A 20,009-nucleotide genomic window follows, 5' to 3' on the forward strand; every position below is an offset into this window, starting at 1 on the left:
TGCAGGTGTTGGTTGCATGTAATTTCATGGATCAAATCAAAGTAGCTGCATCCAGAATAAAATGCTAAGTGTTTTTTAAAAAAATTAATCCACTAATCTGTTCATCTGCGATTGATTGACAATCACATCTTTAGCTAGTAGCAGCCAGCACTGAAAATTGAATAGTTCAGATGTTCTTCCTTACCAGCCAGGAACTTGGATGTTACTAAGAATTTTTTACTTTTCTCTCCTTACAATGTCTGACTTGATGCAATTGGAAAGCAAAGTATTTTGCTGGCAAACACTGCATGCCACAGTATAAAGAGACAGGAAAGTGGTTTTGCTTTTTAGGATAGTAGCCTAAAATCCATTACCCAACGGTAAGTGCATTACATGTCATGTGCCGGCTCTTCTGTTTTAGGGCGTCGTTGGAGGAGTCATGATAGTAACTCCAAACAACATCATGTTTGACCCACATAAGTCTGATCCTCTGGTAATTGAGAATGGCTGTGAAGAATATGGGCTCATCTGCCCCATGGAGGAGGTTGTCTCAATAGCTCTCTACAATGACATCTCTCACATGAAGATTAAAGATGCATTGCCATCGTAAGGAGTGTTCTTCCCTGAACTTACATTTGCAGATTTTCAGTAAGGTCATGGAAAGGGGGTGGGGGAAGGGGGAATGGAAGGAAAGAGTTTTAGTGCAGCAGAGTAAAGTGCCAGCAAAGGAATGATTCACTTGTGTTGTTCTTTAGAACAGTAAAGTGGCATTAAACACAATTGGGTCATGAATGTGAGAACCAAAGTGCAAAGGAGATCAGTACAAACCAGTAATTAATAAAACCATTTGTAATATGTCACAGTTGGGCTCTTCCACTGACCTCTCTCTAGAGCTCTTTCAGTGGATGTAAAGAGGTTTAAATTTCAACCATTATTGTTTTACCAAGACTGTTCTCAGAGGAGTATTTGAAACTTTTGAAGATAACAGCACCTTAGCTGTCATTTTCAGGAGTTACAGAAACACCAGACTGTGGAATACTTCTATCCAGAACCAGAAATGCATTGATAGTTACAATCTGTAACACATAATAGACTTTCTGGGTTGGGCTACTTTCACTTTTGCACAGACCAGACACTGCTTATCCATTTGTTCTAAGTAGGGTTTTGTTCTTATTGGCAATACCTGTTTGAACAGTGAAATTCACTGAATTCTCTCCTTTTTCTCATTTCAAGAAAAACTTTCTGGATACTTGCTACACTCATTTCTGGAGTGTTTAATAGCTTCTTAGCAATTCTTGCATGATGAGGATCTTGTATTCTCATTCTCTTCAGAGTTTTAGCAGTAACAAACAACTCAAGTTTTATGCTGATACGTTTTTTCAGGATTTTTAATTTTTAAATGTTTTATGATTGTCCTGCTTTAAAAAGAAACATTTGAGAAAGCCTGCATTCAAACAGTATGTTTGAATAGTGGAGACAAATAAAAGAAGAAAGCTACTGTGTTACCTTTTACTGTTCTGCAATAAACATGTTCAGACAGGATTATCTCTGATTTGTTTTTCTCAAAAATATATTTGTACTGACTAGGGAAGCATGGATGGTTGTAGATGTTGACTCATTGTCAGGTGTGGGAAGTTACAATATTACTATGATTTGAATTAAATTGCAGCAGCTAAATACATGTCCTGTGTTTTTTTGCTATGGAACTTCTGATGACTTGCACATTCTTATTACATGTGTTACATTTCTTCACCCACATGGCATATTCTGCCAAGTGGTTTACTCATTTTATTTTGGTATTATACTTTCAGCATTTTTCTCCATTGTCTTTAAAGTCCCTTATTTTCCAGTACTGTATGTTTATTTTGGAGAAAGTTATTTTTCGTTGAGTTTCATGGTTTAAGTTAAGTTGATGTTTAGTTTTTCTTTTCATTTTTTTTCTGTTTCCATTTTGCTTTTAACATTGTATGTACATCCATCATTTCCCCTGACAGTGACATACCAAAGGATCTTTGTCCTCTGTACAGGCCAGGAGAATGGGAAGACCTATCCTCTGAGAAAGATATCAATCCTTTCAGCAAATTCAAATCCCTTAGCAAGGAAAAGAGACAGCAGAATGGGGATGCATCTGTTGCTCTGGGTGCCAAAAAGATAAAGCCTCCAGACAAGGAAAAGTCTGCTGATTTTGAAGTTCTTCAGTCATCAGAGAGTACAGGCTCAATCAAATCAAAGTCTCTGGAGTTTCCCAACAACATCACTGCCACTGAACATTTGGAAAAGTTTGATGCAGATGCATGTACGAAGGACCCTTCCAGGGAAAAAAATGCTTCAGATACCAAAACCAAAGAAAAATCCCTTCTAGGAGAAGGAGAGGATCACTTTACTGAGCTGGAAAAGACATCATCTCATATGGATAGAGGGTTGGACAGGAAAATATCAGTAATGGAAGGCTTGCTGGCTGACCCCAGGGACTTGGGGAGAACTAAGCAGCAGGTAACCAAACCTACTACAGAAGTCCCGGAGCACTTGACAGTTGATTCCTTGGAAAAAAAGGACAGTGTTGAACCTAAAGCTGACTTAGACTTAGAGCTGTGTGAAAAGCAAGATGTTATTCCAGAAGTAAACAAATGTGTCAGTACCCCGACAGGTAAGGTGGAGACTGAATTGGACACTAAGAAAGAGCTAGAGAAAGATAAACTTATTGAATTTTACCTCAATAAAGATGGAAATGGGTCTCAGTCATCTGAAGACTTACACAAGGCTGAAATCCAGAAAGGTGAAAACAATAAAGCAATTGGCATAGACCTTACACTTAGCTGTTCAAAGTCCCAAGCTAATGAAGTCCATACAGTTAAAAGTATGGAGCTTGATTCCTGCTGTGTTGAAAGGAAAGCACCTTCATTAGAAATCAGCTCAGCAGCAGCAGAGGAAAAGGATCTGAAAGAGTCTGTGGACTCTTCATTAGTACCAGCTGTAGACAAGACCTGTCAAGAAACACAGTTAGACAATCAATCAGAAATCAGACTGTGGCTGCTGCAGAAAATTCAAGTGCCAATTGAAGGTAGGTCTCGTTATCCTTGTTTCCTCTGAGACTTGGACAGCATTATGACGGTAACCTTTGAATTGACAACCTTCTCTAAATTTCTTCTTTCTGTAATACCTGGTCTCTTTTTTACCCTTTGTGTATTTGAGTTTTGTATTTCCTGCTATCTTCAAATTCTCTAAGCTCGTAGTTTGATAAGTAGCTTGTGTGCTCTTTCCACATTCAGTGATCACTGCTTATATAATCTTTATTTCTGTTTGCTGACTTGAAGAAGGATAGTAAATCCAGTTTCAGTATTGGCAGGGACACTTCATGGCCTAGGAATTGTCACTCCTCATTGCCTCATATCTGTCAGTTATGTTTCTGATAGTATCCAAGCTGTGAACAGGGGCACTGAAGTATTCTTGACAGTATTTGCACGTGTGGTGTCTCTCATGCTATGGAAACCCTTGAAGAAGTGATAAATGGGAATACATGTATAGTCATACTGACTTTTCTCCTTATTGGTCATTGCATTGTCAGAAATAATCCAGGCTATTTGCATTGTCAGAAATAATCCAGGCTGTTCCAGGAAAGCACATACCAGAATGAAATCTCTCTTCAGAGCATGTGCACACATATTACCATTTCTGTGGCAGCCCAGTGCCTCTAAGCACTGGTCTGTCCTGGGACGTAGATGCTCCCCTCTGGGTAATTTAATGAACCAGTGGACATACCCTTGATTTACCTCAGGTGGTGGAGGATGAGTAAAGTGGAAGTCTTTATTTTAAGAACAGTTGTTCTTTAAATAATTTTTCCTTTTTTTCATAAGGGTTTATATCTTGCTGGTGATATTTGGCTGTATGTGTGCACCTAAAACAAAGAAGGCAGCAACTTCAATGTGATTATAAGTGTTCAATAAGCAGGTTTTTTTGTCACACTAACAATTCAAGGAGCTTAAACTGCTTTTAGGCTTGGCCCTGTCTTGTGCAGATAAAAGGTGCTTGTATGGCTGTGTGACTGACCGAGTTGAGAAACTGATTGGGCTTTTTGTGTGTGTGTGTGCATGCAGGATTACCCTTCAGCCTGGATGGGTTTTCTGGAGTCTAACATGTCCCCTTTATTTGCCTGCTTTGTGTTGCAGGCAGCACTCAGCCTGCAACTGCACTGTGACAAAATGGGAATAAACGGGCTCAGTTTAGGATGAACGTTGTTTTACTAAACTAGTTGTGCTGTTGATGTCAGGTGTAATTCTGTGTATGGTGCCTCTGAGTATTCCTTTGCACAAGATTATTAATCTTTGTCACAGTGTTTCATCAGCTGCAGTATTTGTACTCTCCTGTAAGCAGACCATTTCTCTTGTGTCTTGTTCAGATATGCTTCCTTCAAAAGAGGAGAAGAGCAAGACTCCTCCAATGTTCCTGTGCATTAAAGTAGGCAAGCCCATGAGAAAGTCCTTTGTGTCCCAGAGCATGACCATGTCTCAACAGTACAGTAAAAAGATAAAGCAACCAGAGTACTGGTTTGCTGTTCCTCGGGAAAGGTAAGCTGCACTCCCTTTAGCACAAAAATGTCTGTCTGATACCTTTTAAATACATAGTGCCTTCTGAAGCTGAATCCTACATTACCTACATGGTCCAAGGTATGAAGTGCAACAGGGATGCTGAGGGGTGCCCTCATTTCATTGTATGCCAGTGACATAAAGCAGTGTTTGTTGCTGGTCTAATACGGCTCTCAGTGGGAAGGGAAAAGGGCTCAGGTACCACTTGAGGTTAGAAAGATGTATATATATGTAGATATATGTGCAGCTAACATATGATGAAAGAACTGGGAGATGATCAGGGTTTCAGCTGTAATCTAAGAAGTGAGGGAAAGTGGAGCAGTGGTTGGAGTGGTGTGGAATCCACTAGGGTGTCAGTGCTAAAAGAAGTAGGTATTTCACATGAGCAAAGGGCATCATGTGGGTAAAGGGAGATACTCCAGACTAAACAAGTGAGAGTGTTTCTGTCTTTTCTCCCATTAAAAAATAGTCCCATTGCAGTAAAATTGAGGAACATAAATGTTTTCCTTCAGGTGTTCATTAACGCATAAATAGTACTCTAGAAAAAAGCAAACCAACAAACTAGAGAAGTGGAGTTCTGTGATTTTCCACATAAATCACCCAAGAATTTTTACTGGAATCAAATATGTGATCCTTTTCTTGACAGAAGGCAACTAGAGGAACTCTCTGGTCTGTTGATGAGCAAAAATCAGTGATTCTAGTAAACTAGATGCCGGGAAGGAGGAGTCTGAACTTGTGATCCATCTCAGAAGTGTCTCTTTCAGATGCACTCAATTTTTTAAAAATATTTTTTATTTAATGCATTTAATTTCAAATATGTAGCATGTGTGTTGATTTAAGTGTTTATACGTTTTTGCTGAAAAGGAGTGTTTTGATTGTCTGTAGTAGTGTGGAAGTTGCTGTCCTCAAACTCTTCCTGGAGGAGAGGGAGAGGTTTAATCCAGCTGGAATGTGGTCCTTGGGAGAGCAGCTGGATAGCTTTTGGTTTGCTTGCTATCTGAGGATCCCAGTCCTTGACTCTTCAGGGATTGCAAAAGGGTAGGTTTAGAAAATTCTAGGTTGAAGTTAGTAAATAGTAAAATAGTTCAAGGAATTGGAGTAAATAGTTTAAGGAATTGGAGTGATGCTGTACAGTGACACAACACAAAGTCAGTTAGTGCTTTAGGGATAGTGCAGCTAACAGTGAATAAAGCTGCTGAGCTGACTGAGGTCATCTCTAATCACTGCTGAGCAACAAGTAAATCTATCAAGCTTCTAACCACAGACCTGGAAAACAGCTTTTCTTCTTGCCCTTTTATGAGCAGAAACTTTCTGAATGGTGTCCAGACCTAATCCATATATATACTGAAGTGTTGACAAGTGTTCTGTACTTCAGTTTTTATAGTGAGTAAAAAGTAACTTCCGCAGTGAGCTGCTGCAGCAGCACCTGGCCTTGCTGGCTGACAGACCAGATCCCTGATGTCACAGCTGCTGTTTGGATCTCGATCAAACAAAGCGGTGAATGATTGGTTGTAAGTCTGGGACTTTTTGGTGCTATTCATGCCTGTTTTAATGCCCCAAAATTGTGTGACAGATCAAGTAGAACTTGGAGCAGAAATTAAATGCAAGACCAACTCCTTTGTATTAAAGCCAGGCATGTCTTTGCCTCTTGAACAAGATGGTGTTTTCTCCAAGATCTTGGATGCTTTCCCAAAGCAAAACACAGCACTTCCTACCTTCTGGGGATATTCTTGCATAGGTATTGTGTAGAGTATAAACATAAGTGTTACATCTTAAGAGAGCCATGAACAGTAGGTTGTTTGGGATAGCTTTGCCACGTATTTTAGACAAGATATGAGATCATTTACTAAGTTTAAAACTACTTGGAATGCAATTTATATTCATGTGTGAAAATACCAAGAATACCACTCTCATCTTGTTGGCCACAAAACGGTATAATGAAACAATTTCTCCAGTCCAGTCACAGTAGCATGTGCAGCATCTTAATGCTTTGTAGTAATTAAAATCAAAAAAACTGTCCAAACTCGGAGTGAGATTGTGAAAAAATTGGTCTGCATGTCTATGTTTAGTGCAAGTTAAATCTTGTTCTGATTTGTTTTTATTTATTTTTTCCTATGATCATAGCATTTGCTGTTAAAACAGCTTCTGTCATTTGTTATGAAAATGGCTTCAATTTCAGCCTGGTCCCATAGCCCACAGCTCCCAACAGAGCTGTTCTTCCATGTGCAGGCTGCTGCTACTTTCTGGAAACTTTATTAATACAGGAAGAGGACTTTTAGGCTGATTCTCTTTATAAAGGCACTAGATCTTCTGTCACATTTACTGTAGGTGTTCTCTCTCTATGTGTGGCTCCCTGGGTGGTGCGTGTGTCCCGGCACACATCGCCCCATGACGAGCATGGCTGAGTTAATCAGTGACTGCAGCACTGCTTTGGTCACAGCAGTGCTCACCTCAGCAGGCAGAGGGGGTGCTGGGCATCTTGAGGTGCCTTATATACAGATTACTCAGTCTAGGGCAGCTTCTTGCCAGGTTCAGCTGAGCAGAGGGGCACCCATGCTTTTGGACACAAATAGAGATTGACTATTTTTCTGGAAAGTTTTGCAATGGGTATAGCTTACAGTATTAGAGGGTAAGTCTGTGTGTGCTCTTACTGTGTGGATTTATGTTTAAATGGTATGTAGGTTTCCCATCCTAGTGGATTTTGAGTAGTAGTAGCTCAGTAATTAGGTCACACATTTCCTCAAGACCTTTTACAGGAAAGTGTCTTGCACTTAGACAGAGGTAGTAATGCAGAATTTCTTTGTTTGTAAATAATAGCATTGACTAGTTCCTCAGTAAAGAAGTAAATCTCTCTAATTTTCCACAGTGTAAATTTTGCAAACAGGTTTGGTTTATGAATGTATAATTTGCACTGAAGTTGATGTAAAAGACATTGCACTGAGATCCTGCTGCTGAGAGGGCATCCACTTTTTTGCAAGATTTAGAATAGTTTTGAATTAGCCTTTTATAAGGAGAATACTCCTAGACTCCTGATAATAAGATATCAAACTGTACAGAGGAAATTCATGAAAACCTGTTTTTATCTGTAGCTTAGTGTCTTATACTGAGGGCTCATAGAAGTCTCTATAAGTTCATAAAAGCATATGAGGGCTTACAGTAACTCAGTCCTCAAGATTTGTGAGGAATCATTTAGTCAAGCACATTTGTCATAGGATCGCTCTGGGTTAATGTCTTTCTCTCGGCCAGGAGGAGTGGTTGGACTTAGAGCCTTTTAAATATTTTCTTTCTGGAGTTACTAACTTCAGGTTTCTATAGTTGTCTTTTTCCAAGTACTTTGTTTTATTGATGTTTCTCTTTTAGTGTATGATACGCTCATAAGCATGTGATCACCAAAACAGCTATTGAGTTTTAGGATAAATTTTCTCACAGCTGTCAAGTTGGCTGTAAGAAAGTTCCTCAAGAAGTGGTTTTTCAATTTAAAAATTGGTTCAAATGTTTTCAGTTTGGTAGCTTGGAAATACCATTGTAGCATAATGTTAGAATTTTTATTAGAAGAGTATCCCTTTTCAGAATGACATCATCTCTGTAATCACCTATTTCTATTTTATGCTGCTGCTGCTTAAATCTGGACTGTCTGGATTTATTTATCAACTGTCCATTGCAGAGAAAAATTTAGTTATGTACTACTTAAAAAAACTGAGCATATACAAGTCCATGGGGCCTGACAGGAAACATTCTGAGTATATTGAGGAAGTTGGTTGATGTTACTACAAACCTGCTTTTTATCATCTTTTGAAAGGTTTTGTTCACTGGGGAGTGTTCCTTAATAATTGGAAAGACAAATGCTGCAACTATTGCCAGAAAAATTGAAGAAGTATCTGTGGGAGTACAAGGCAGTCAGCTTCACCTCAGTCTCTGGGAAGCAAGTTCTTATAGACACCATTTCCAAGCATACAGAGGGAAAGAAGTGATCAGGATCAGCTGTCATATATTTACCGAAGGCAAATCTCATTTCTGCTGACCTAATAACTTTTCTGTTTGAGATTGCTAGCTCTTTGAGCAAGGAGAGAGCAAGGGATTGTTGTTTTACCATGACACTACTAAGGTTTTCAACACAATCTTCCATAATATCCTTTGTAGCCAGACTGGAAAAATATGACCTGGACAGGTCGGCTACAGGTGGTTGAATAATGACTGGACCATTGGCCTCAAAGGGTTGGTAGTTGGTCTGAGTGGCAGTGAGGTACAAGTGATATTTTTGGGGACTGATACTGCTTAATGCCTTCACTGATGACGTGGACATTGAGACAGAACACACCTTTGTCATTTTGGGGAACCACAGAAAATTTGGAGAGTGCTCATAATTGGAGGACCGGGCTGCTCTTCAGAGGAGTCTCAACACAACAGGCTGACAGAAATGTCAGGAAGTTCAGAAAAGGCAAATGCCAAAGTTGTGCACCTGGGATGGAGCAGTTCCTGCAGCAGTAGGTGGGGACAGGCAGCCTGGGGAGTAGCTTTGCCAAAAAGGAGTTGAGGAAGCTGAGAGCAAACCAAACGTGTCAGTGGTGTCTCCTTGCAGTAAAGAAGGCTTTGCTTCTTGCTGACTGAAGTAAGGAAGTACAGCTAAATAACTTGGGTGGTCATTATTCCCCTTTTCATTTTGGACACTTGGTTTAAAAATGGAGGGCAGGGAACCAGAAACAGAAAACATAGGATGGCACCCGACTCGTCTCAGATCACGTGCTGCATGCTTTGGAGGAAATGGTGATGAGATAAAAGGGGGAAAAAACCAAACCCAGGAGACTGGCTACACATGGAGAACTTGTAGAATCATTGCTGGAGATTTTCCAACTCAAATGGACAAGAATGTGCAACCTGCTCTAACTTGGAAGTTATCTCTTCTATAAGCAGGAGCTGGCCTAGATGATTTCCAGAGATGGCTTAAAACATAAATACATTCTGTGATTTTGAGATATGAGTGTGCTGCTCTCCTTCATGCACCTGCTTAAACGTGCTTTCAAACTGATCTTAGCCAGACAGCAGAAACCAGTACTTTTATTATATTTTCTTAGGGATTTGTAGGAATTAAGTAGTTAGCTTTCCAGAGTAGGACTACTGTACATAAAATACACTGTGCTCAAGTTAGCTGTCTCTTTCAGTTAAAGCTCTAATTAATTAGCAAAGAGTTAATCAGACTGCTTTTTCTGAAACCTCTGAGAGCAATGCTAATTTATTCCTTTTTCATCATTTCCATGATGAAGCAAAGTAAATCCTTTGTTATTTTTGTAGACTCGAAAAAATCTGGAATTATACTAGTGATCCTAACAAACAGTTACAGGTCTGAAAGGGTATTTTAAGATTATTTGTGCATACATAAAAATCCAAGTAATTTGAAATATGGTGGAGGGGGGTGTGGAGGGGATATCTAAATTTCTGAAAGTTTTTTTTTCTGTTTTCCATTGATCTAAGAGCTACTGGATTTTCACTTTCTGGTGAAAAGCAGGAAAAAGATCCAGTGTCATATGCACTTACTATCTGCCCTCTTTACTGTGGGTCTGATTCTTTGTTGACAATTTAGCTTCTTGTGGATCCACTGTTATATTCCTGTTAGAAATTGCATGTGTTCATTTTAACTTAATACATAAGTTCCTTCTTAAGAAATTGTTTCATGTTTTGTTATAGATGTTGTCAAGAGATATCTTTTTAAAGGCAGTTGCTGAGAGCTGACTACATTTATGGAAGAGCATGTGCTGCTGGTACTATATCATTAGCAAAGCTGTCGGTAACAGCTTATTTTCATAATGCTAAGAGAATGAAGATTGTTTTGTGGTTAGCCTCTGTAACTTTTAAAGGGCAGCTAAAACTGTAGTGTAGACCTCACTGGTGATCTCATTGCTTGTTTCATCCTGGAGGTCAAACTAAATGGGTAAAGTGAAAGTTCTACAGAGTTAACTTTTGTAACTATGACCTAATATAAATCATTTTGACTTCTTAATACGAATTGTGTGGGACCATTGCTTTACCAAGATACTTTGGCTTTGCATATAGCAAAGAGAGGAGAAAAATATATTGTGGGGAGTGAAAGCAGAAGAAACTTTGAAGTGGTTCAGGCTGTCAGGTGGAGGGAGCTGTTGCCTTTTGTGGTCTGGGAAGGTGGAGGTATGCCGGTATCCTGTTCGTGTAGTTGTCCCTGCTTTGGCATTGGGCAAAACCTCTGTGCTACATGACAGTGTTGTGTTCATGGACACTGAGCAATGGTTGTCTCCTCCTCTTCTCTTCACAGGGTGGATCACTTGTACACATTTTTCGTTCAGTGGTCACCAGAAATATATGGGAAAGATGCCAAAGAGCAAGGTTTTGTTGTAGTAGAAAAGGAGGAGCTTGACATGATTGACAACTTCTTTAGTGAGCCCACTACTAAAAGCTGGGAGGTGAGTGCTTTCTGCCTTTACATGAAGCTTGTGTGTATCAAATGTGCATCCTCTGCTAAGAATCTCAGCAGTTGTTCTTTTGAGGATTTTTATGGTGTTTCTTTATAATAGTTGCTGCTTCATATACAGGGCTCGTTATGGTTTGTATCTATCTCAGAAATGTATTCATATTCCTTCAGTCTTCATTTCTTCTCTCCCTAGAAAGAGTAGGTAAACAACTGGGAGCTCTCTGGTGTGCAACCAGCAGAAGTTGTGTAAATATTTTGACCATGTGATATTAGTCTTTTGCAAAGCTATACAGGCGTATGTGGTCAGCACTGCTAAATTACTAATGTATTTATATACTAAAAATACCTTCAAAATGTATATATGCATGTAAACATCAACCCAGACTCCTGTGTGCTGGTTGAAATGGATTGATATGCCAGACCCTTGCTTCTCTGGTGCACACAGCAGTGCTGTTTGAATATTGGGTGTAAGTGGGATAAGTTTATCATTGGACTTTGGCTTTTTCATGTGTGGTCTTCTGCAATCTGTTTTAACCACTTGGCATGCTTGTGCTTGTTATCTCTTTCTTCTGCGTACAAAGCCTAGTTTCTAAGGGAAATAAGCTTGCATCATATTTCTCAATGCTCAAACACTTTCTGTGCTAAGGATATGGGATAAATGAGACAAATAAATTCCAAAGTGAGAAATATCTTGATGGTGATTAAAGAAGTTATCTGATTATTTGTCTTAAACATAAACTTGTTTTCTTTAAATTCTACTACCCTATTTTTTTTTTGAGCATTTTTTGAGGATTTTTATCTTCACAGTATGTTCTGTTGAAAAACGGAGCTTGGAAGTGGGACTTGTAGTTTGAAAGGTATCAACCTCTACTCCCAAGATAATATTTTTACAGTTTTGTAGCTTCTTAATGTTGGTGCTTTGTGAGCTGAAAGATTAAAAAAAAAATCCTTCCTTGTTTTGCTTAGAGCTGAGTGCAGTCATACATTGCTCTAGATTTCACTGTTCAGTTATTTGCATGCTATTTTCATAAAACCACAATGAAGGAAAGTCAGTGAAGATAGATGTAGGAGAGATCTGGTCACACTGGGAGCTTGTCTCTCATTGTTTCATTTAGATACTTATTGAAAGGAAGAAAAGCTGGAAACTGCTTTTAAAGGTGTGTCTCTTTTATTTGTAATATATTCCAGCTTCACCAATTTAAAGTAGGTCTGCCAGGAAATCTCTATTGAATAAAGTCCAAATTTGGGCATGATGACTGTGAAAGTTTCACTCTCCCTTGCGGGGAAACAGAAACTCTAATTGTAGAGAAGCATATAAGCAATTCCTTCACAGCATGCCATGGCCAGTAGCTGTCTGTCAGTCTTGAGGCTCAGAACTCTTGCCATTAGAGCAGGGGTAGAGTAGTGAGTACTGAAAATAAACTACTAGATGATGAAACAGAGACAAATGCCTTTGAATATTCGAATTATTTACTGTGCCAGACCAGACCAGGAGGAACCTTTTGTGGAGGTATGTTGAATTGTTTCTTGTTTGAACAGCATGGATCTGATGACAGAACTTCTGTCCTAGTAATAAACATGCTCTGTACTGAGGTGGGGGGCATTTCCACCTCAGGTAGCTTCCTTTCTCAGCTCTGTAAAATCTTTGAAAGACTTTGTAGGTCTGGTTTCTGTAGTGGTTGATTCTTTTAACCTGTTTTTGCTTTTGTGTGGTCTGTAAATACCTGATCTTGCAGATGCCTCTTTCTGCAGTTGTTGATGGAACTTCATTCACATGTGCAGTTCAGACACTGAATAAATGTGCAGGCAGAGAAGAGAAGCTTTTCTGTCTCTGGCACCAATTTTCAATTTACAACTGTATTAATACATTTTCTCTGGTTGCCTAAGTGAGTCTGGTTGTATTTTACTCCAGATACCTCTTGGTTGATTTGCTGTTGATACTTTTCCCCCACTCCTGGAGGAGAGACTATTACTAAAAAAAAGTCCTCAAAAGGGGAGTTGTGTACTTTTGATTTAAGGTCTAAAAGGTGTTAATTAAAAAAAAAATACATATACAAGAATGGTCTGGGAGATGAGAAGGGAAGGCAAACCACTCAGAAGGTGAAAAAAGAGCAATGATACTAGTAGAAAAATTGTTTTCTTTGAAGAGTTTGTTGTGGGCAGGTTTTTGGGTTTTTTTAATTACCCTAATTTTGTAGTGCAAACCTTTCCTGAAATTGACCATATGAAAAATTTTCCAGCACAGGATTATCTGCATTCTCAGAAGGAGGGGCTGGAGGGACAGGATGAAGCTGTAGAGCATTTGCAGTATCATGGGCAGGAATACCTGTAACTGCTCAGGTGTGCAGGAACATGTAGCAGTGTTTGTTCTGCAGGCTGCATTTTGCTTTGTGATCCTGACTTTCTTTCTTTTCCTGACCCTGCCGTGGAGTGCCAGTGCCCAGGTGCCCTGTTCAGCTCTAAGCATCTGCAGGGGAGCGTGGGCCAGACATGAGTGCATGCAGCAGAAGTGCAGCTCTCATCCCACTGGGGATGCCCGATGTGACTGAGGGTATTAGGGCTGTGTGAGCTGCTCACCAGCCCTGGTCATCATGCAAAACTTCTGTGCTTTGTTGTGTGCTTAAATCCACACCTGGAGTCAGTCTAGTGCATTTGCTTCCTCGCCTGGGGAGCAGGTGTGTGTATGACCTCCAGGCATCTCTTCCCAGTTGTATCGACTGTTGACAGCTTCTGCAAGTTCCAGCAGTGATCCTGAAGGGTGGAGGAATTATGCAAAACTTGATCCGTGTGTAACATGAAAGCCATTTGGAAGCTTTATTGGCAGCGAGGTGCGTAGCAGAGCACAGTGGGCTCTGCAGCTGCATCCTGAGATTCCTGCTCCAAGGATAAGACCACTGTGGTGATAAACTTGTGGAAGGAAAGGACGGTTTAAGGTTTCCTGTTTGTTTTGTAGCTAGGCCTCATTGCTTCCCCTTTTCTTTCTCATCAGCTTCATTTCAGAGCTTTTGCTGTTGCTTCCTGTGTGCCATGGTGGTACTGAATCCCAGCTAAAGATTTTGCCCATTTGCTTTAGGGTACCTGTGCTTGATAAAATTATCCCATATGGTGTTTTTTCTCCAAATAGTGTGACAGCTGAGGAGTAAGTTTTAAATGAATTGGCTTCAACAGAGGATTGATGGTGTTAAGAGCTGTGCTTTAGGTTGGACACTTGTTCTCTTGCCACAGATCATTACTGTAGAAGAAGCTAAACGAAGAAAGAGCATTTGCAGTTACTATGAAGAAGAAGAAGATGATGATACTTTGCCTATCCTAAAGCATCACAGCGCTCTCCTGGAGAACATGCACATAGAGCAGGTACGGCTGGGAAACCCTCAGGTTTCCTCCTTAGATGTGGTGCTGTTGAGTGTGAGAAAGAGAATAGGTTGGGGCACTGCCTGTGTTGCTTGTGTAACCTTTTCCCTCATTCCCTGCTCCTGCCCAGCTTGCCCGGCGCTTGCCTGCGCGGGTGCAGGGCTACCCGTGGCGCCTGGCATACAGCACGCTGGAGCACGGGACCAGCCTGAAGACTCTGTACCGCAAATTGGCTTCTCTCGACAGTCCAGTTCTCCTTGTCATCAAGGATATGGACAACCAGGTAAGGTTCTGTGGGGGTTGAGCAGAAAGGGCAGCATTTTGAAAAGTGATCATTATGAAATTAAGTGAAATGTTAGTCATACTATGAAGCGATGTCATACGAAAATAAGACATTGGTGTTTCCTCTTCTATTTTCTACTGCCTAAACTAGAGTTACCACAGGAAAGTGTTTCAGCATTAATAAAAGCTTTAGAATTGCAATGAGTGCAGTAGAGCTTTTGGAAATACCTTTCTTAGGTATCTCAGTTAAGGATCTATCACAAGCAGTGCCTCTCTGAAGGTCTCATTCTTCAGTAGTTGCTAGAGTCAGCAATGCTGCTGCAATTGTTGTCATTGGCTTTTACTTGCAGGATACAGAAGATGTGGGAGAATACTTGCACATCTGATGCACTTCACTAGTTGGTTCTAACATGAAAATCAGCTCAGTTGTTCTTAAAAAGTATTTTTAAATGTTTGGGGCGTTTTTCACTTGAATTCTGCACTTTCCACAAAAGTAGTGTAATAATTTTATTCTTGACAGATATTTGGAGCGTATGCTACACATCCCTTCAGGTTTAGTGACCATTACTATGGCACTGGTGAAACATTCCTCTACACATTCAGTCCACATTTCAAGGTAAGTAGGTGTCTGCTTTCTGAAATAAGGTTTTTGGGTTCCACCTCTGGAACATTTACGAGATTTTTATGAAGTTAACATGTTTGAGTGTAGAAGATGTTCCACATGTTGATGAATGTAGTTAATCATTCATTGCTTCATTGCAGTACCTTAAGCGAAAGTGTCTGCAATTATCTGAAGAGAGGACAGTCTGTCAGGATGAGGAGAGAGTTTTAAGTGAAGGGGGAAGCAGGAAGAAGGAGTGGACTGTCAAAACACTCACCTTGGAAGACAATGATACCATGAATAGGATATAATTTCATACATTCCTAGGATCCTAGAATAAAGAGTGCTACTGAAACACCCCTTGATGCTCATGGCTTATGCACTTTTTCCATATTGAACACATTTTTCTATTTTAAGAGGGTACCACTTGATTTAGGGAGGGAAGCAGAATTTAAAGGAATAATAGTTTTATTATGTATTAAATATGTAAATAGCTTTATTATATATTAAATATGTATTGATCCTTTACTTTCTACCTTACTTTTTCCCCTTTCAAGAAAAAGATGACCACACCTCTTAGCTGCTAAGAGCAAGTACCCAGTAGTTTAAGATTACTCATAGTCCAAATGTGTTCATGTTTTTTCCCCTCCTCAGGTATTTAAATGGAGTGGAGAAAACACCTACTTCATCAATGGAGACACTACCTCTCTGGAGCTTGGAGGTGGAGGGTGAGTGAGTATTTGGTTTTCAAACCATATAGCCAACTTTTTTTTTTTTTTTTTTTTTCTTTAATTTTAAGTGGGAATAGGGACAATGGTAGATGCAAGAAAAATTTCCCAGTAAAGTGGCTGATCTTACTTTTAGTAAGCTGTTCAGTGGAGATACCTCAGCAATTTGATTTCTGTTACAGACTGAGAGCAATTTTGTTTGCTTATAGGGACTGATATTAGGCAAGTAGGGTTTGTTGCAGAGTTGGGGTTGTTTTTAGCCAGGAAATGAACAGATGTTTTGGCTAGATACATTACTCATTGCTGAAGCGGTTTGTCACTGGAAGATAATCCCTAATGGCAATTTTGCCATCAGTTTCTAGGGTTTATCATGTGTGGTCCTTATTCTGTTGATGCACAAAGCAAGGATGCATACAGGGCATAATCAGGTCACGAGTTTCAAAGGTCAGTAGGTACAAAATCAAGGGCTAAAGCTGTACAACTAACTGAAGATTACTCGGAGGTTGCACCATAGGACAGCGGGGCATGGTTTGCATCAGGAGTGGATAAGCAGAAGGTGCTCTGTCCACATCCAGACAGCCAGGGAGGGGACCCCAAGGTCTGTGCCCTGTTGTAGCCACAGCTGGCAGTGTGAGCAGCTGGGTGGCCCAGGGCTGTGGGCCCTCTCAGGGTCCTACACGCTGCCCTGCTCACTGGTGCAAACAAAGCAAGGGGACTGCTCCACGAGCTTCTTGGCAAGTGCTTTGCCATGACTGAGCTCTTCACATTTGGCCTCAGGGTCACCTAGCTTCCTCTGTATCACTTCTTTGATTGTTTGGACAGCTTTCAGTGCTTTTACTGTTCCACCTAATACTAAATCTGTCGTGTGTTTCCTTTCTAGTGGCCGGTTTGGTTTATGGTTAGATGCAGATTTGTATCATGGGCGAAGCAACTCCTGCAGCACCTTCAATAATGACATCTTAACTAAGAAAGAAGATTTCATAATACAAGATGTAGAAGTATGGACATTTGAGTGAAACACTGACTGCCTTAAGGACTGGATCCATTAGGCACTAAGCTATCCAGAAGGTGCAGGCTGCCTCACAATGTTACACGCTTTTTCCTCGAGTTTGTACCGGAGCATGACTACGCAAAAAAACCAACCAAACAACCCAAGAATAAAAGAATTGGTTTTGAGAGGCAGTAAGAGACAGAACAGTAAGAGATTACTCTGAAGTGTTTTTTACTTCCTCTTCAGCACTCTTCCATTGAAGATACAATGCTTATGAAAATGTTCATGATGTATAAGTTGAAAACTTTTTATGTAACTGTGAAAAAGATCCTGTGGAAGAACTATAACTGTCTTGTACATTCCATGTGTATTTATGTTCAACATGCAAATGCTGACCAAAAATAAAAGGTTACTTTACCAAAATCTACAGCATACTGTTTGCCATGGAAAAAAATCAGAAATAGGTGTACACAGCACTTAAGGGAACATGTTTTTAAAATTATTTTATTTATTGTTATTGTATAGTAGATTTTTTTTGTAAATGTATTAGCTATGAGTTTTTTTGTTTAATGTTTCAAATCTCATTTTGATAATCACTGTTGAGGTAGGTTTCTTATGCATTGGCATTTATTCTGAATCAATTTATTTGATTTCTGAAGTTAATTTTTATATTTTTATTTTGTAAATGAGATTTGGTTTTCATTATACCCTAATTAGAGGGTTTGTTTTCCTTGCAGAAACACTTGAGTGCATAATTCTGTTTCATTTTCTTTTCCTGAAATGAGAGAGAAGGTGGATAGTGCTTCTTCTTAACTCTGCTGTCACATTCCTGTTGAAATATTACTATTTTGGCAATGTGTGGAGACATTGGGCAACTGCCCCCTGCTGTAGACTTTATCAGTTCTGCTGCAGTCCACAGAATTGGGATAGCATGCTCTGAGCACCTGCATTTGACTGCTCATGAAGGACATTTCTAAGAGAACTGGTTTTCTGTATCACCACCAAATGATTCAAAATAAGCCACCCACTGTGTTTTTATGAGCATTTCTGTACAAATTGGAGAATTTGTTAAGGAGAAAATACAATTGTGTCCTAACAGGCACATTAGTGTAAAATTTGTTTTCCTAATAATTAAATATATCATTTCCTTTAAAAAAAAAAATATTTGAAGCAGCAGTCTGGTTTAGGATTTGACAGGCAACTAAATATTGTTTCTTTTTAATGAACTTATCAGATATTTTCCCCTCCCCCTGTCAAAGCTGAAAATACTCTATATAACAAAATTTGTAAAATTTATTTTACTAATAAAATATATTACAAAATTATAAAACATTTGGTAAATGGGGAGAGTGTGAGAGAGAACTGGCAATCTTCACTGTTTGCTAAGGAATTCTGCTTTGCCATTAAGCTGTGGTTTTGTTTACACAATCCAAGCCTAACTAATACTAGGATGCTGTCCTGCCCTCAGACTTGAATGTTTCATTGTCCTGAGAAAGGCAGGTTTTAGAGAAAGTAGTGTGCATTAGAACAGTACCATCTAATGTTGGAATATTATTAACTGAGTAATACAACTCAATTTACTTACTGCTCAGTCCTTTTTGAATAGATTAAGTAATAAAAAAAAAAGCCAATTGCTTTTCTTTCAAAAGCATTTCTAAATCTTAATCCTGCACAGAAGTTGCACAGTCTAAAAAAACAGTGCTATACACAGTAAGCCTGTAACACGCTGCACATGAGCTTTTCACACTTCCTTTCTTTGTGGTCTACTATAGCCATAAATAAAGTTTGTATTGCTAGTGCTTTAAAATATTTTGAAAGTTGTTGACAGCATAATGCTTTGAAGATACCCAGAATATCTAACACTCTTTTCTCTTTTAAATGGTGGCAGAAGACCACTTAATAGTTAAAAAACCCAACCAAACACACAACAAAAAATCCCCACAACAAACAAAATGAAACCAAGTTCAACATTTTGCATACATTTCACTCTTGCTACCTACAACTTACTTCATTATATTATCCTTGTCAAAGCATATCTAAACGCTGTGGTCTATATTCAAAACAGTGTTGTTCAATCAAAATTCTGTGACCCTTAAAACTATGAATATTGAATATATGTAATGCAGTGCTATCACAATATTTTCAATAAAGGAATTTATGCATTCAGAAACTTGTTACAAATGCCTTCTCCTTTATTCACAAACTTTAGAACATTTTAAAGATGAAAGGATGCATCTTAAGTTACAGGTTATGCCTTATACCTGTGCCACCTCATAAAACAAGAATATCAGCAATACTGTATTTTATAAACAGAGATAAGGAGGTTGGAAATTTTGCTGGGGTTGGGTTTGGGGTTTTTTTGTGTTTAGTATGGTATGTCCTCAAAGAGAGCTGTGTTTTGAATTCACTCTGAGATGAACTGTCACAAAGGGCTAAGAAATGCCAGGAAAGAGCTAGCAGTTTACCTGGTAGTTCTTGCTGCTACTCTCAGCTGTAGTGAATGACATGTATCCCCTTACCTTTTTTGACCAACCTCTTCCCAGAAGTCAAAAGTCCGTATGCATCATTTTTGTGTGCACCCTTTTCGTATTTCCAAAGTGTTCACGTGTATTTTTATGTCCAGCTAAGCAAAGCAAAGATGTCTTAAAAGTACCTGGTTCTTGGGTTTTTTTGGCTTTCATTGTATACATCAGTGGTATTAAAAGAAAAGAAGCTACAATTATGTGTGGAATTGAACGAGTGTATTATCCGTGAGCCGTGCTCTGAGTGAAATGGCAGCAACAACTTTTCTAAAGAAACTGGAAAATTATGGTCACTAGTAATTTTTCTCTCAGGGAGAACAAGATCTTGTTCTTGCAACATCAAATATGTGTCCCTTCAGTGGTACTTGGACACAGATTTTTGATTCAGGACAGTGTTCAAATACACACAAATCAGGCTTGTCAGTAGCCAGGTAATTGCAGATGTTTTATTTGGTGGTGGTTTAAGTGCAGGCTTTGTGTTGGATGTTTTGCACAAAGGCTGGCTTTAGAGCAAAGGAAGGTCCAGTTATGTT

At 39.3% G+C, this 20,009-nt stretch overlaps 1 protein-coding gene across 23 annotated transcripts in view; it reads left to right on the forward strand.

Annotated features, from left to right (window-relative positions):
* NCOA7 (nuclear receptor coactivator 7) overlaps positions 1 to 19,124 on the forward strand; it is an 82,814-nt gene extending 63,690 nt beyond the window's left edge. For 8 of the 23 annotated variants that reach the window (XM_086876982.1, XM_086876984.1, XM_086876983.1 and 5 more), the window contains 9 exons: positions 401 to 585; positions 1,974 to 3,040; positions 4,376 to 4,544; positions 10,846 to 10,993; positions 14,227 to 14,355; positions 14,483 to 14,635; positions 15,155 to 15,250; positions 15,890 to 15,963; positions 16,844 to 19,124. In XM_086876982.1, coding sequence (XP_086733108.1) covers positions 401 to 585; positions 1,974 to 3,040; positions 4,376 to 4,544; positions 10,846 to 10,993; positions 14,227 to 14,355; positions 14,483 to 14,635; positions 15,155 to 15,250; positions 15,890 to 15,963; positions 16,844 to 16,979 — 2,157 coding nt within the window. In that variant the 3' untranslated portion in view covers positions 16,980 to 19,124. Of the gene's footprint in view, positions 1 to 400; positions 586 to 1,973; positions 3,041 to 4,375; positions 4,545 to 10,845; positions 10,994 to 12,345; positions 12,512 to 14,226; positions 14,356 to 14,482; positions 14,636 to 15,154; positions 15,251 to 15,889; positions 15,964 to 16,843 lie in introns of those variants that run through there. The other 15 variants (XM_086876988.1, XM_086876990.1, XM_023924048.2 and 12 more) reach the window with 4 other exon arrangements.
* The last annotated feature ends 885 nt before the right edge of the window (positions 19,125 to 20,009 follow it).

This window comes from Cyanistes caeruleus, chromosome 2 (genome assembly GCF_971803275.1).
Source record: "Cyanistes caeruleus chromosome 2, bCyaCae1.hap1.1, whole genome shotgun sequence".
Taxonomy (NCBI): domain Eukaryota; kingdom Metazoa; phylum Chordata; class Aves; order Passeriformes; family Paridae; genus Cyanistes; species Cyanistes caeruleus.